Raw genomic sequence first — 17086 nt, forward strand, 5'->3', positions numbered from 1 at the left:
CATGGTAAACCCTCAGGGAGTGACCTCCGTTCTGCACTGTAAATAAAATCCCACAGGAGCTGGTCGGAAGCTGCGCTCACCCTGGGTTCTGTCGGAGGGAGCTCTAAGATTTTCCCCTCCCCTGAGCCCTGTCCCGCCCCAGCTAGTGGTCCATGCATTCAAGGCCTTGGGTAGATCCAGAGGATCGCTCCATCAGAACACTGTAAGTCACGGGACAATTCTATGCTGGGTTGATACTGTACCCATGCCTTGCGGCGTCTCTTTCTGGACAGCCTATTTCTTAGTCCTACTTAAGTTGGAACCACCCAGGGCAACAGATAAAGGTTCAAGTCCTGCTCTCACAACTAGATATGCTGGGGATGTCCATAGCTCTTGCCTCCGAGCCCTGTGGTATTTGTAGAAACACTGTGTCCTTCCCTCTCATGGTCAGATGGCGTCAGCACCTGGCCCTTCTCTCTCAGCAAGTGAGCCACACTGACACAGCTTTCTTTGCCTCTGAGCATCTGGGGGAAACAGGGTTGAGGTCATCCATACTAGTGAATAATCTCCTTTGTACAACTGTTTCATACTATTATTAATAGGTTATTAGGTGTCAAAGACTGGTTTCCAAAAACTGATGTGGCACCTGAAAGCTCACAGGCTAATCTTAGGTAAATTCTAGAATTATTGAAAGACTTGGCTTTTGGAAGGTATCTGACACCTTTCGCCACTGTACTGACCTCAGGGCAAGAGAGCTCTCTAGGAGCATCCTTGGGCTCCTCGCCTTGTCTGTTGTGGTGAAAAATGTATAGCACATGCACACACACACACCACACGCCAACACTAAGGTTAAGGATAAAAGCGGCTTGGTTCCTTGAGTTACCCAATCCATCTTTGGCCTGCTGGCAATGAGCCAAGGTTATTTGGCAGCATGTGGATAAATTTATTAGAAGAACCAAGAGGAAATGGAGCAGCTCCGTGAGACTTTTTTTTTCTAGCTCAAACTGAGACTCTAACACTTTTATCTGACAGACGTACTTCAGTTAGGACTTAACATCAGCACCACTCTTGGCAGTGTGAGTACTTCCTTGTTGGGTGGTGGGGTACCCAACAACCCTGACTTTGCCCGGCAGTCACCAGAGCATTTTTTCTATTGTAACAAGCCAGGTTGTCTCCATACACCCCCAGTGGAGAGCCCCCACTTTAAGCTGACTCAGTGTTGAATAATGTATGTCATGGTATCAAATAACATCTGCCCGGAGCCTTTGAAAGTTTATTCGGTAGTATCTGCCTGACAGCTTACAGAGCAAAGTCTGTATTTCCATCTCAAATTCATGGGTAGAGTAGCCTCAAAAATGGCAAAAGGAAGATGAAATTGAGCCATGGGTGAAGAGCTTGGCTGGCTGCTGTGACCACACACAGTGGAACCTCTTTGGCATTTTCAGTCAATCTGATGAGATGGGAGCCTGGCTCTGCTGCTAAATTGATCCTCGTTGGTACCTAAAATGTTGCTTGTGGCAGGCTCAGCAGGAGCAAGCAGAAACTGCCTCCTTAGGAAGTAATGCTCTATTCCCCTAGCATGCTGAGCTCCTCCCCAGAGAGGAGCACCCATCAGACATCTGTGACAGGCCAGGTACCCTATGCAGGGCTTGTTCATGTGCAGTGGGCTCACTAGGTCCTCACCACTTCCCACTGACATCCATCCTAATATGCCTCAGATAGTCAAGGAGGCCATGGAGCAGTATCAACAAGAGGCTTGTGTGGGGTCCGCCAACCAGAGGGCAGACCTGGACCCATTCAAGTCAGAAGCCAGAGCCACCCTGGAGTCCAGGGCAGGACCCCTGATGGTGACCCCCTCTCTCGTAGGTCATGATGCTAAGCTCAGTGCCAGAACTCCACGGCTACATTGATAAGTCACAGCTGACCGAGGACCTCGGGGGGACCCTGGACTACTGCCACGCCAGGTGGCTGTGCCACCGCACAGTGAGTGGGCCTGGGTGCTCTGCAGCCATGCTCTCGCTAGTTCCCACCCCAGCAGAATTGTTTTCACATGACGACACTGCCTTTTAGAAAGCAGGCTCACTGACGTTTCTTCCCCAAGAATGAGGAGATGGTCTCAGTAGACCTTAGTCACTGTAAAGAAACAGCATGAGTAATAAGCTTGGGTGTGGCTTTCTCTGGAGCTTGGAGATGAAAAAGAAAAGAATTAATAAAATAAAAACCTACCAAGCTCTATGTTGTCGTGGTCTCCACACTAGCGAGCCTCCTCTCGAGGAGGTGGAGGCCGAGACCCTGAGTACAGAATGACCCTGGGTAACAGGGACGTTCGCAAAGCCTGCCTGGTATGTTTCTGAAGAAGCGTGAGGTTGAGACGCTCATGGGAAGGTATTTGCTGGCACACACGTGTCCACAGGGCTTGGGGGCCACCCTCTCCTTTCCAGCGGCAGTCATGGTGTCAGCTTTCAGAGCTGCAGGCCGTGTGCGGGATTCTGTGACCGTGTTCTCCCTCCTCCCAAGGCAATTGAAAGCTTCGCCCTGATGGTGAAACAGACAGCCCAGATGCTGCAGGCCTTTGGGACCGAGCTGGCTGAAACGGAACTGCCTAATGATGTCCAGTCAACCAGCCTGGTGCTCAGCGTGCACACAGAGAAGAAGGCCAAGGCGAAGGTGAGTGCATCTCCCTGTGGCTGAGGTTCGGTTCAGGCAAATTTGATCCCAGACATAAGATGTCAGGTGAATTGCCACCCAGAAGGGCCAGAAGCAAGCAGGTCTTTAAGATGCCCGGTAGGATCCTGAGAACGGACTGTAACTGTTCTCAAAGCCAAACCCCGTAAGCAAGCCGTGTTAGAACACATGTGCACGAGAGGGCAGTGCCCTCAGCCCGGAAAACCTGAGGGACTTCAGAGTCTGTGCAACGTCAAGATCAGAGCACTTCTCTGGTGGGTGTGCCGTTTGCTCGGGCCTCTACCCTGGTTCCTTATGGGTGAATTTGCTGCATGAACCATCATTGCGCCGCGAGTTCTCGTGGTTTCTAGGGTGAGGATGTTCTTCATCACCTGCTGTAGACATCTGCGCCACTGATGGCTTTGAGACAGCAGGGTCTGGGTTGCTGTAAGCTGCTGTGTGTCCCAAGGACGGTGCCCAGCTTCTGCGAGGCCGGTCACTTGCACACTACAAAAGGCCTTTTGCACAAAGAGGCCAACTACAGGAGGCAGATGCTAGGAAGTCTGGTTTCCAGTTACTTTTGACCTTATCCTCATGCCTTGAGTGACCTGTAACACTAGCTTTGCCACAAGTAAGCAGTAATGTGGCAACCTCCTTGCCAGTATATGAATATATGTGTGTGTGTGTGTGCAATTTCATGTTATATATAATATTTTAAACATATATTTAAATATATTTTTAAATTAATTCTTTGTGACTGTCCTTGACAGTTTTAAGTGTATTGTGTGATGGGACGGTTTACCCCACAGTGCACAGCGCACAGTGCTCTCGTCCCCTGCTAGCCCCACCCTCCCAGTGTTGAGACCTGAGCCTAGCCAGCTGGCTGCCATACAAGCTGTGTGCGCTCTCTCTGCAGGAGGATCTGCAGCTGGCGCTGAAGGAAGGGAACAGCATCCTCGAGAGCCTCAGGGAGCCACTGGCTGAGAGCACTGCCCAGAGTGTGAACCAGGACCAGCTGGACAACCAGGCCACTGTGCAGAGGTAAGGCCTGTGCCCTCCTGCCATGCCCTGCTCTGGCCAAGGTGCAAGGCTTCCCCAGATCCTCAGCCACTGTAAAAACACAAGCCTGCTAGCCAAGGCAATTGCAGGAGATCCTGGCAGGGGGCTCTCTGGCCAGTCTCCCATGCTAAAGAGTGGGAGGGGGACTTCAAGAACAAACATGTTCACAGACAGGAAGATGCTGGGCAAGCAACAAGAGCGGAGCCCCTTAGGTTTGCATGGCTCCCACATCCTTGGTGGTTGTAGGTAGGAGAGCAGCTCACAAGCCTACACCCGAGCCTTGTGTCTTCAGGTACGCATTTTACTATCACAGGAAGGGTACCATCCACACTCCCCACTGGTTCTCTGTGTTCATAGCATCACAGGACAGGGTGCCGTCAGTCAGTGTCCACTAGTGCTCCCTGCTGCTTGGGCATCTCGAGAGCTATGTCTGCCTCCTGATATTCTCTCCTCAGCACGCTGCAGGCTAGATGGCTCAGGACTAGTCCCGGAGCACCCGGCTGGATAGAATTTTGTCCAGAAACCCAACGAAAGGCAGCCAGTCTCTTGGCTTTCACATGGTTCTCTCCCACACCGGCTGTGGCTGATGCAGAACAGGCGTGCTGTATTTGGGAACACGGGGCAGGCACACAGCAGGGTACCGAGGCTCACCGGCGGGAGATCTAGCCAGCTTCACCCTGCGGATTTATCTGCTCCTCCAAGCCTGGGTTAAGGGATAGAACAGGTGGTGCTGCTGATGCTGCTTAGAGCCCCTCAGCAGGAAGTAGCCCTGGGCTGAGAGTGAGGGCCACAGCACCAGCTGTGGAGCTTGGTGGCCAACTCTGCTTCACTCTGGCCCATTGTCAACAGTAAACCCAAGGCTTTCAAAATTTAATAAGTGTGGGACTAGGGAGATGGCACAGATGATCGTGCTTGCCATGAAAGAATGAAAGCCTGAATTAGGAGCCCCAGTTTAAAAAAAAAAGCCTGGGTGTATTGGCTCATATTTGCAATCCCAGTGGAGGTGGAGACAGGCAGAGCCCTGGAGTTCACTGGCCAGCCATTCTAGCTGAACTGGCAAGGTCTCGGTTCCGTGAGAGACCCCGCCTCAAATAACAAGATGGAAAGCAACTGCAGGGGAGTCCTGGTGTCAACCCCTGGCACACATGCATTCGCGCGCGTGTGCGCACACACACACGCTAACAGACAGGCTCTGCTCTGCCGTGTCTGTGTGACACAGGTTGGGGAAGGAGAGAAGTTTGAGCCTGGGGTGTTGTCTGAGCGCATCTCCCTCTGCCCCTCAGAACCCCGAGACCACAGGAGCCAGGAAGTCACTGGAAGGCTTGTGGGGAGATCTCTGTGCACCCCCGTGACCCCTTCCCTTCTCTCTCAGGCTCCTGGCCCAGCTGACGGAAACGGAGGCGGCGTTTGACGAGTTCTGGGCGAAGCATCAGCAGAAGCTGGAGCAGTGCCTGCAGCTGCGGCACTTCGAGCAAGGCTTCCGGGAGGTGAGCGGCGGCCGACCTGCGGGCCAGGGGTGCTGCCTTTCAGGAAGTGAGGGCAGGGGTCGGTCACCGTAGTCTGACTAGGTGGTTCTCCCCCCGGGGGTCCCCCGAGGCCAGCCTACGTACCAGATACTTACATTGCAATTCATAACAGTTGGCAAAATTACAGTGACGAAACAGTGGGGGTCACCACCACACGAGGGACTGTCTGAAAGGGTCACAGCACTGGGAAGGTTGACAGCTAACTTATATGGGAACTGAGAAAGGCTTTGCAGAGCAGGTGACATTTACAGTGTCATTTTTCTTTATGTGTGGGAGGGGTGTGTTCGTGCGAGTATGCAGGTGCACACGTCCGCATGTGCATGTGTAGGCTAACGCGGAAGTTGGATGTCTTCCTCCATCACTCTACCTCACTGCCTGACGAAAGGGTCTCTTACTGAACCGGAAGCTTGCCCTTCTGAGAGCTCCCTGGACACCACCACTTCTACCCCACGGCCCACTCAGATCTCAGGCAACACCCAGGCCCAACTTTGTATGCTGGGGGTTTGACTCAAGGGTCAGCCGCTCAGAGTGCCCGTACCCCCGAGCCAGCTCAGCTCCCAGATAGCATTTTAAATCAAACTCTCTGTTGGAAGATAATTCTAGAGTCACGTGTTGTCATACAGAACCATCCAGAGAGATCCTGCCACCCTTCATCAGTTCCCGAGAGGTAACAAGCCATAGCTCGATGCTGCAGCCTGGGCTGACACTGCAGCTGTAGGTTCAGGGCACCCGTCATGCCAGAACGGTGCCAGGCCCTTTGCAGCCCCTCCCTGCTCACCACCCCCATGTCTCCAGGCCTTGGGGACCATATTTGGCTTACACTTCCACATCACTGTTCATCACTGAAGGAAGTCAGGACAGGAATACAAGCAGGGCAGGAACCTGGAGGCAGGAGCTGACGCAGACGCCATGGAGGGTGCTGCTTACTGGCTTGCTCCTCATGGCTTGCTCAGCCTGCTTTCTTACGGAACCCAGGACCACAGCCCAGGGATGGCCCCGCCCACAGTAGTCTGGGCCCTCCCCCACTGATCACTAATTGAGGTAATGGCTTACAGCTGGATCTCATGGCGGCATTTCCCCAGCCGCGGCTCCTTCCTCTCTGATGACGATGGCTTGTGTCAAGCTCACACAGAACCAGCCAGTGCAGCATTATACTCCCCCTTCTACTCCGTCAGTACAGTAGGCCCGCCACATGTTCCGCTTTTCTTAGCTCCACTTCACCAGGGCTGCGTGGTTTTCAGCACAGTTTCGGTTGTCTAGTTGGACCTATATTTAACTACGTCATTTTTTAAAAATACAAATGGTATTGTGTTTTTATTCTGAGTATCCACTTAACTATTGCTAGATAGACAAATACAAGTGCCCTTTGTCTTCTGTGGGCTTATCAAACACCCCTGCTGCAGTATTACTTTTCTTCCTGTCATACCTTGTGCAGAGAAGGATGCTTAGCCTTCTTCCTTTGGGATGTGTGTCCTTTTCCTCCTTTACTTTCTCCTTTGCACTGGCTACAGCCCCCCGCATTTGAACAAGGGTAATGAAAGTGACCGGGTTGCCTTGGGCCCCGTGGGAAAGCATTCAGCTTTCCTCAGCCAGACATTATGGCAGCTGTCAGGTGTCTGCAGGAGTTCCTTATCGAGTTGAGTGTGTCTCTGCTGTCGTCCTTCTCAGATATTTTAAGATCAGGATGGTCAATGTATCTGATTCTTTTGCTCAGTTGGTAAATTCTGTCCATAGATTTTTCAGATCTAAACCTGCCTTGCATCTCTGAGACAAAGCCTTGGTTACGGTGTGTGGTTATTTCATGGACTGTAGTTACTGTTATGTATGGCTGGATCAAGTTTGGTCAAAGTGTTAATTTTTGCAACCAGTTCAGGAGCACGAGGATCTGGAGCTTTTCCTTTTTTACTCTTTCTCTTGTTTGGTATCAGGGTAATGTTATTTTGGGGAAACGAATCAATCAAAAGAGGACACTCTTCCAATTTCTGGAGAAGGTTATATAGATTAGTGTTAATTTTTTGTATGTGTTTGTATGTGTGTGTGTCCATGAGTGTGTACATGCACACTTGCATGCATGAGCAGAGACCGGAGGGCAATGTCAGTATCCTTCTTGCTCATGCTGTACCTGCCTTTCTGAGACATGGCTTGTCCATGAACCCGGAGCCCACTGACTGAGCAAGACAGCTCCAAAGAGCCTCTTGTCTTCTCCGTCCCCTCCCCCCAACAAGCTCTCGAGGTGTAGATACAAGCCACTGCACCCAGCATTTTATACAGTACTGGCGATGTGAGCTTAGCTCCACGTGCTTGTCTGACAAGCTCTTTACTGACGGAGCCAGCTCAAGGTGTAGCCCTCAGTCCTTCTGTAGACATTAGACGGGACACCTTGGGAAGCTATCTGTGCCTGGAGGTGTGTGCGTGTGTGCTCGTGTGCGAGTGTGTGTGCTCCTGTGCGAGCATGTGTGTTGAGGTGGGGTGAGTTGTGATGAGCATGCCTAGCAGTTCTGCAGCTGTGGAAAGTGCTGCTTCAGGCTAAACAGAAGGTGGTGGCATGCTGTCAGGAGATGGTCCCCTCCCTCTGCCTCATGTTAAGTGACATCTGTGTCCAGGTGTGCTTCTGCTTCCCCCCTCCCGGTGGGAGTCTATGGTGATGGCCCTTGCTTGCTCACTGATGCTCACAGTTTGCATCTTTTCACAGTACAGAGCACTGACTGCTGTGTTATCACAGCAATTTGCTTTCTGCTCTTCTGTTTTCAGTTTAATTGGTTTCTGATCATATCTTTATCATTTATTTTACTGGTGGCTTTGAATTTATTTTAGTCTAATTCTAGGCTCTTGGGGTAGGAGCCTTCCATGGCTACTTAAGAATATTTAATAATACACTTATTTATTTACTTATTTTGGGCTTTTGAGACATCTTGGTCTGTATATGGTTTTGATTGTCCTGGAACTCAGTATGTAGCCCAAGCAGCCTCAAAGCCACAGCGCTCTTCCTGCCTCAGTCTCCAAGGCCTGGTATCACAGGTGTGATTCACTATACTGTGGCTTACCAATGATATGTGTATTTGTCAGGAATGCTGCCGATTTCTCTCTCACCACTTTTTTGATGTGCCCCACGACTTTTGACATGTTGCACTTCTGTTTTCATTCAATGTGGTGTCTTGGACTTTCCAGTAAAACTTACTCAGTGGCCTGTGGGTCGTTTTACACATATTGTGGTGGTGTTTGGTTTCAGGTGTTCAGGGAGTGAGGCTGTGGGAAGGCTCTGCAGGCCTGAGTGGATTGCCTGGGCCTGAATGGCCCTCATCCCTTTCTGCTATCGCGGTGACCATCCCCAGCTCCTCCAGCATGGGTTCCTGAGTGAGACACAGATGTCCCAAGCCAGTCTTCCTCTCTTGCAGGTCAAAACCACCTTGGATTCCATGTCCCAGAAGATAGCTGCCTTCACTGATGTTGGCAACAGTCTGGCACACGTGCAGCACCTCCTGAAGGACTTGACCAACTTTGAGGAGAAGTCCAGTGTGAGAGACTGGCATGGGTAGAAGGGCAGTGATGGTCACAGCCCCACCTAGCTATGTAGAGGGCATAGGCCTGAGATTCCCACCGAACATCGGCTCCTGTGGTACCTAATGCAGGCTGTGTGCAGGGACCCCGAAGAGCCCTCCTCCATCTCAGGGACACACCCTGTCCCCCACAGCCCCTTGTCTAGCCCTCCCGTTACTCTAGGCCAGGGAAACCCAATACCTTCCTGACCCTCTGGAACTTTGGCCTCAGAATGCCATGAGGATTCAGTGGCCTCAGGCAGCTACCACAGCCCACAAACTTGACCTTCATCTCCCACCTCCAGTGCAGATACCCATGGGACGCGATTCCCCTTAGGACTGACCATCTTGCTGCGTCCTGCAGGTGGCTGTGGACAGGGCCCGAGCCCTGTCTCTGGAAGGCCAGCAGCTGATTGAGAACAAGCACTACGCCGTGGACTCCATCCACCCCAAGTGCGAAGAGCTCCAGCACCTCTGTGACCACTTCGCCATGGAGATCACCAAGAGGAGGGGCCTGCTCAGCAAGTCCTTGGAGCTGCATAGCCTCCTGGAGATGGTAGGAAGCTCAGCTGGACTTGATTGAACTAACGGGCCAAGGTAGGAGGTTACTGAGCTGGTCGAGTCACCAACAGGACAAGTAGAACACCCTTGCACTCTGCGTCCCCTGTCTTGTCCATCCAAGCACTGGGTGCACACACTTGTCCCAGCAATGTTTTCTTGGAAGGGACCTCATTAGTCCTGCTTCGTTCTGATCCCCTCTTCTATGGTGAGTTCAGCCCCGGAAACCCAGTCAGCTTTGCAAAGTCACGCCCCTCCAGACACCCTTTGGCTTAGTGGCAGGGCAGCTTATTTCCTGTGGGTGCATCAGTCAGGAGGTGGGTGTGGGGAGCACACGGCTCCAAGCAGGCACCCACACAGGGGAGCGAGGGGCGGCAGGTCCCAGCACTGACAGCCTTCCCTTGTTCGCAGTCCATGAAGTGGTGTGATGAGGGGATTTTCCTGCTGGCCTCCCAGCCTGTGGACAAATGCCAGTCTCAGGATGGCGCAGAGGCTGCCCTCCAGGAAATCGAGAAGTTTCTGGAGACGGGTGCAGAAAATAAGATTCAGGAGCTTAATAAGATTTACAAGGACTATGAATGCATCCTCAACCAGGACCTTCTGGTAATGCCAACTTGGGTTTCTGCCTGGGGCCTGGGGCCTGGGGCCTGGAGCCCACTTCATAGTATATTTCAAAGACTATGTTTTCGAGTTGCTGATGCCTGAACCTAGGGCCTCACACATTGCCAGGCAAGCCCCCACTTAATGAGCTATATACCCATCCCTGGAAGAGCCCTTTGTGTGGGAGATGAGGGCTGCTGGGTAAAAGTGCAGGGTGGGGAGCATCAAGTTCAGCCCTTCCTCCATTGCAGAAGGCATCCTCCTGTCACCATCCCAGCCTGCATCGCCTGAGATAGGTGTGGGTTTATGCTGTAGCACTCCCTGGAACCCTGGCCATGTCATGGAACCTCTACTATTACACCAAAGACAGGCTGGCTCCTCCTAGCCCCTGGCCAGCTGCCCTAGCTTCGCTTCTGGGGCAATAGAGAAAGACTCATCCCACTTCCATAGCCGTCCTCTCAGAGTTCTGGAGATGGCTCCTGTCCTGCCGTGGACGCACAGCTCTCACTGTCTGGCCGGAGCTGGTACAGAGCAGGGCACAGTCTGTGGACACTTCTCGCGGCCCTGAAGCAGAGGGGGCTGTACACACCGACACACTGTCTATGGAGGACGGGGTGTTTTTAAGGGCCTGCACTGACAGTGGCAAGGTGTCCCAGCAGCTGTGTCATTTCAGGAACACGTGCAAAAAGTCTTCCAGAAGCAAGAAAGCACTGAAGAGATGTTCCACCGTAGGCAGGCCAGCCTGAAGAAACTGGCAGCCAAGCAGACACGGCCCGTGCAGCCTGTGGCCCCCCGACCAGAGGCGCTCACCAAGTCCCCCTCCCCCTCACCAGGTACACATGGCGTCTTCTTCCTCTCAGGCAGCCGAGTGGCCCCTCTGAGGAAGCCAAACTCACCATGTCCTGTTTTCACGGTGCTGTCTTCCCTCCTTACCCCATGGTCAGCAGCCCGCAGTCCAGGGCTCATTCTGGGCTGCCACTCATTTTGATTAATAAACTTTTACACTCTGCCATGTACCATCAAATCTGGTTGCTTTTATGCTTTGGCCACAGCAGTAACTGGGTCCTTTCAGCTGAATCCTGGGGGCCTGCAGAACTAGAGACACTGACTGACTGGTTAGGAAAGGTCTTTCCTCTGACCCAATCTCTCCCTACTCCATCCGCTCTCTGCTGTTTCCAGAGCTGTGCCCCTGATCAGCTCTGACCTCTTCCCAAGCCCTCCAGGCTGTCACTAGCTATGGAACCATGTCCCAGACCCCATGAACCTGCTGACCTCACCTTTGCTTAGAGATATCCTTCCTACATCAGGAGAAGCATCCCACCATCATCTTCCTGGGTGGTGGAGGATAGCTGCTTTCTGGCCTGTGGAGAGATTCCCCTAGCCAGAGACTCCAAGGTTTCCAGGATGACAGTGTGAGTCCGCTCCCTCCTGCCCACTGTCACCCTGTCAGCTATAGCTGTGCTCAGTCTAGGGGCTGTGGAGGCCCCAGCCAATGACTCCTTCAGGTAGCCATCCCTCCTCCATCCCTCACCCACCAATCATCCCTTCTTCCATCGTTACCACTATAACCCTTTCCTTTTTTTCCCCTTTATTCTCTGGGCACAGTTATAACATAGCTAACACCCTTGTCTTCCTCTTTCTGCACCAGGCTCCTGGCGAAGCTCTGAGAACTCCAGCTCCGATGGCAGTGCACTCCGAAGAGGGCCCTACAGGAGAGCCAAGGTGAGGCCGTGCCACTGAGACCCTGTATGCGCCTGTCATCCACAGCCATGGCAAAGCAACACCGCCTCCTCTTGTCTGTGTGGTCTGCCTCTGGGTCTCCTGGATTCTAGGGCATCTACCTGCTCTTCTCAAACTCTGTTCCAGATGGGCAGGGAGGCTAGCTGGTCAGTATCTGAGGCAGCTCTTCCATTCTCAAGCCCAATGTGCTGCTCTCTCCTCAGAGTGAAATGACTGAGACCCGGCAGGGCCGCAGCAGCTCCACAGGGGATGAGGAAGAGAGCCTGGCCATCCTGCGCAGGTGAGTGGCCATGCTTCTGACCAAGCCAGGTGGCTGCGAGCATCTAGGTATGGGCAACACCAAGAGGGTAAGCAACGCTTCTGCCCTGGCACGCAGAGCAGAAAGGAAGCCATCACCATGTATATGCTGACTGAAAACATGTGAGCTTTAGGACACGGACACACACACACACACACACACACACACACACACACGCACGCACATCTGTCTGGGCTGGGTTTATGATCCTCTGAGTCCTTGCTGGGGTCACCTGTCACCTTTCCTGTGTAGCCTACCTTCTGCTATCTCGGGGACACATACTACTCACAAAGGTGCCTGCAGCGGAACAGGTGAACACTATGACATACTGAAGACCTGTGCTCAGAATGCAACCCCTAGAGCCTGCCTGCCCGTCTGCCTTCAGCGGAGTCCCTTCACTCATGAAGTCCCGGGCAGCACCCAGGCCAGACAGTGTGAACACAGAGGGTGAAATCGCAAAGAAGGAAAAGCATCCAGGGGCATGTCAGGCAGGAGCAGACATGACATCAGGGATGGAAGGAGAGGATCAGCCCTGTGTGGCCCTCCTGCTTCGTATTTGGTCCATTCGCACTGAGAGTGAAGAAGTGGCTCTTGGAAACATGTGACCAAACAAGACAGGCCACTTGTTTCCAGATGTCCCCAACAAGCTCAGTAGTGTCTTTCTTCAGAGAAGCAGGTCAGCGTGAACTATGGGACTAGAGCACCAGCTGAGAGGAACATTCTGTCACTTCTAGGTTCTGATGAAAGATGATGAGCAAGAGGCAGAGAGGGGTGGACAACAGAGAAGCTTCCAGGCAGGACCACACACACACAGGGCCCTCTGAGACAGAGGTGGGCTCACTTGTACCCATGCAGTTCGTGTCTGAGAAGCAGGCCCAGGCCTCTTTACTCTGCTAAAGCAGGCTCACATGTAGGGCCTAGTTACTTGGCTGTTGGCTGCTTTGTAAGAGGCCACGCACACATCTCAGCCCAGTAGTCCATGGGCTGTGGCCTCTGTGGATGAAATGGGCAGCCTGGCTATTGGCCATTGGCCAGTGGTCCTCATTTCTGAAAGGTATAAATGGCTGGATGATCTGCAAGCCTATCCTCATCTCCTTCTGGGGCTCTACAGCCAGCAGGCACATTGCCAGGCTACAGGTGGTCTCCACACAGCCATCATGTGCAGGACAGGAGCTGGTAGTGACACCGAAGAGCCACGTCTATTCAGAGGCTCTGGGTTTGGAAGATCTTGGTAAAGATGTCTTGGCGAGACTCCAGTGGCTTGTGAAGGAAGCAGGAAGTATCTTGACTCACCATGTGTGAAGGTGGCATTGATTTTCTACAGACGAAAGAGGGTAGAGAAACCAATCCCAGAAGGCAATGGGAGCGGGGGAGCCAGCTTCTTCCACAGCTCCCCATACTGGGCAAGTGCTAGCCACCATGATTTCTCTATTCCCAAATACGTGTGGGGACCCAGAGATTCCAGACAGTCCTCCTGCTGTAACACCTCTGCTCCCTGTGCTTCATCCACAGGCACGTGATGAACGAGCTCCTGGACACAGAGCGGGCCTACGTGGAGGAGCTGCTCTGCGTCTTAGAGGTGAGGCTGGGCACGGGGCCAGGGGCAGGCCTACCATCTCATCGTAGCTTCACTTTCAGCTGTTGCTAGAGCTAGGCCTGTTGACAAAGGCCAGTATTTCCAGCCGCTCTGGAGACCAAGGCAGGCGATCATAGGTTCAAGGCCTGCCTGGGCTACCGAGCGAGTTCGAGGCCAGCTTGAACACCCCATCTCAAAATAAAAACTGGAAAGAGAACTTGCTCAGTGCGTGTGAAGTCCTTAGCCTCACCACCAGGGCCATCAGTACACACACACAGACATACACATACACACACACACCGTACATACACATGCCTATCACATACACAAAAGATTGTTTTAATGCTGCTTAGAAATGCCCATTTATGCCCACAACAAAGTCTACTGGTATCACACCCAAACCAGAAACAGCCCAAATGTTCGTCAGCAGGGATAGTGGCTGGGCCTGCACAGGAGCAGAAGAGCCACAAGAGCCACAAGAGCCACCCGTGCACATAGCAAACACAGGACCCAATACGGCCTCAGTGACAGTGATAGGGGTCATGGGAAACAGTACACACAGTTCCATGTATGGTGCAGTGGTGCACCTGTAATCCTAGCACTCAGGAGCGAAGGCAGCTCACTGTGAGTTCAAAGCCAGCCTGAGCTACAAAATGAGGTGTAGACCAGCACGGGCTATACGATGAGACACTGTCTCATCTCTGCTCCACAAAAAAAGAAAAAAAAGGAAGAAGAAAGAGAAAGTTCCAGAACAAGGTCTGGCGTAAGAGGACTCTGAGTAGGGATCCTGGGTCCTGAGTCTTCACAGTAGTGACCTGGAAGTTAATAGCTTGACACAGTGGATAGTCACAGGAGCAGCATGGCCTCTGCCTGTGTGGGTCCCATAGGAAGGTCACAAAGGAACAGGAGGCTCCACCTTCCTCCACACTGGGTGCTGTTCGTAGCCACTTGCGCTTTGTGAATCTTTTCCAAAGGCCACTGCAGGCAGGTATGGCACATAAGAGTAGTCTCTGTTTCATTGTTTCTGCGGTTTTGGGGCTGGAACTCAGGATAGCACTCATGTCAGGCAAACACTCACCGCTGAGCTCCACCTCAGCCCTTGGCTCGCTTAAAACTCGGAGACAGTCCCTGGATCCTGACAGTCACATCATCAGCACCACCACGCCTAGCACGCTGCCTGTCAGCTGTAGGCATGGCTTTTGATGGTGATGGCCACCTTCCCTCCCTCTTAGGGCTACGCTGCAGAGATGGATAACCCCTTGATGGCGCACCTCATCTCGACAGGCCTGCAAAACAAGAAGAACATTCTGTTTGGAAACATGGAGGAAATCTATCACTTCCATAACAGGTGGGGCACGTCATCTGGACGCAGAGAGGCCTGCGGCCTCTGACCCCTGGCCTCTGCCTTCAGGGAGCAGGGAGCCACAGGGATGTTCTTGGCTGGGAACAAATCTCTCCAGGAGAACACACAGTGAGCCGTGTACATGTCTACATGAGGTGCATGTAGCAGGTGCCCCTGCTGCATTCTCTGGCCACCTTTGGGTCCCCACGTCCTGCTGGCTCATGCCTGAGGTGGCTGGGGGATAGGCGAGCTTCCCTCTTTAGTGCTGCAGATCTCCAAAGACCGCACGCATCCTTCAGCTGGATTCCCAGGCTTACTCGGGAAGCCACTGCCGATCCCCGTCCTCCTGCAGCTGCCCCTCTCCTGTTCCAAACTTCCCTTTAGCATCATTGAAGCTAGTCCTTGGCTTGGCTCAGGTGGCTTCAAACTGCAGTGGACCCCGAGCAGCCTTCCTGTCCTGGAACCTCCCCCGGAGGACAGGTGCAAGTCAGCATTTCGACAGGAAATGCAGTGGGGGTTTAGTGGTTCTCAGAAAAGCTGCAGGCTCGTAGCCAGCATGTAGGGTCTGCAGAACCCTTGGGTACTCAGCCCCTGTCTCTGCTCTCCTCACCTCTGCCTCAGGAGGCTAGCTCCAACTTTAGTATGAAATAAAGGGAGACGGCCTGGGCTGTAGGCACTACGGAGCCAGGGGTGGGTGTGGGCTGCAGGCTCCCAGGCCAGGTGGGAAGTTACTGCCATGCTACCTCTGGAGGACACAGTCATCTGATCCTACTGTGCTCACTGCCTCACTGACAACCTCTCCACACAGGATATTCCTGCGGGAGCTGGAGAGCTGCATAGACTGCCCAGAGCTGGTGGGGAGGTGCTTTCTGGAAAGGGTACGTACCTGTTCCTGCAGGCCTCACAGGCGGTGTGTGTTCAGGCTCCTCTGAGGGCCCCCGGTGTGTATTATTAAGTATGCACGGGCCCTTTGCACCTCCAAATCACCAACCATGTATGGTGCCCTGACCGCCTCATCAAGGCTGCTTACCACTGATGCCTTCTGCTCAGTGCAATCCCACTGCATCTGAAGCCAGACAGCAGTGTCTCCGGTATAGTGGGAAGGAGAGAAGCTAAGGAGAGAGCCTGTGCTTTATGCTTCTCTCTTCAAGAAAAGAGAAAAGTATAAAGCACAGGCTCTGGGAACGCTGCAATCACCATCCCTGAGGCCTGGTGTGGCAGAACTTCCTTGTGGGTTGTTCATTCTTGTCAAAGCCTTGATAGCTAGACAACCCTGGAAAAGGCACTGCTCTCTCTACATCCGTTTTCTCCTTTTGGAACCATAGGTGTTCCCCTGACAGGGTAGTGGAGATGAATTTAAGAAGAGGCGTGTGTGGAAATGCTTTGAGCAGAAAAAGTGGAATGCACACACACCGTCTCTCAGACCCACGGGAGATTGTCAGGTTGAGCACTGTCAACTGTGGGATTCACACTGTCCGGAAGAGAGCTCACTGAGAGGATAGGTGCCGCTCAAGGCACTGTGAAGATTACCCCTGCCCTAGAGTCCCATATATCATGGAAGTTATACCACCAAACCATCTCATGCCTCAGAAACCTTTGTGCCCTGAACCACATGCCCAACACTATCTGCTTCCCAAACTATGTGTCCTAAGCTGGATCCCCACTTCTGTAATCTATAGCCATATGCACCCTATAGCCATTAAAGACCCAGAGCTCCCTGTGTTCCCAAATCATCTGCCATCCCCAGCGCACTGTCTTCTAGACCAAGACACACCCTGGGACCTTCTACATCCCCTGAGGTACCCAGGGCAATTTGATCATAGACAATACTCAGGTTTGTTTTTTAATGTGTATATATGAGTGCCTACATTCATGTATGTATGCTGTACATACATGCAAACGTTTGTCCGCATGTTTGTGTGTTTGTGTGTGTGGTATCTACAGAAGCCAGAAGAGGGTGCTGGATTCCCTTTAACTGGAGTTACAGGCAGTTGTGAGCTGCCAGGTGGATGCTGGGGACTGAACCTGGGTCCTCCGGAAGAGCAGCCAGTGCTCTTAGCCATCTCTTGAGTCCTGTTCGGGTGCAGTTCTACAAAATAGCCTGTCTGCTTTGCAAAACTGCCTGAGAGCACCTGGGAAATGGCGTAACTAAGCAGACTGTGCCATGCCACCCCTTGGCAGAGTTCTTCCTCCACCTCTCTGGGCTGT

The 17086-nt window shown here is 52.7% G+C and overlaps 1 protein-coding gene across 17 annotated transcripts in view; it reads left to right on the plus strand.

Annotated features, from left to right (window-relative positions):
• The window catches only part of Mcf2l (MCF.2 cell line derived transforming sequence like), a 142131-nt gene that overhangs the window by 113604 nt on the left and 11441 nt on the right, over positions 1-17086 (plus strand). For all 17 annotated transcript variants that reach the window (XM_060381384.1, XM_060381386.1, XM_021655327.2 and 14 more), the window contains 13 exons: positions 1846-1962; positions 2497-2646; positions 3560-3684; positions 5075-5189; positions 8624-8743; positions 9129-9320; positions 9734-9925; positions 10596-10755; positions 11571-11644; positions 11866-11942; positions 13473-13539; positions 14769-14884; positions 15687-15756. In XM_060381384.1, coding sequence (XP_060237367.1) covers positions 1846-1962; positions 2497-2646; positions 3560-3684; positions 5075-5189; positions 8624-8743; positions 9129-9320; positions 9734-9925; positions 10596-10755; positions 11571-11644; positions 11866-11942; positions 13473-13539; positions 14769-14884; positions 15687-15756 — 1575 coding nt within the window. The remainder of the gene's footprint in view (positions 1-1845; positions 1963-2496; positions 2647-3559; positions 3685-5074; positions 5190-8623; positions 8744-9128; positions 9321-9733; positions 9926-10595; positions 10756-11570; positions 11645-11865; positions 11943-13472; positions 13540-14768; positions 14885-15686; positions 15757-17086) is intronic.

This window comes from Meriones unguiculatus, chromosome 4 (genome assembly GCF_030254825.1).
Source record: "Meriones unguiculatus strain TT.TT164.6M chromosome 4, Bangor_MerUng_6.1, whole genome shotgun sequence".
Taxonomy (NCBI): Eukaryota; Metazoa; Chordata; class Mammalia; order Rodentia; family Muridae; genus Meriones; species Meriones unguiculatus.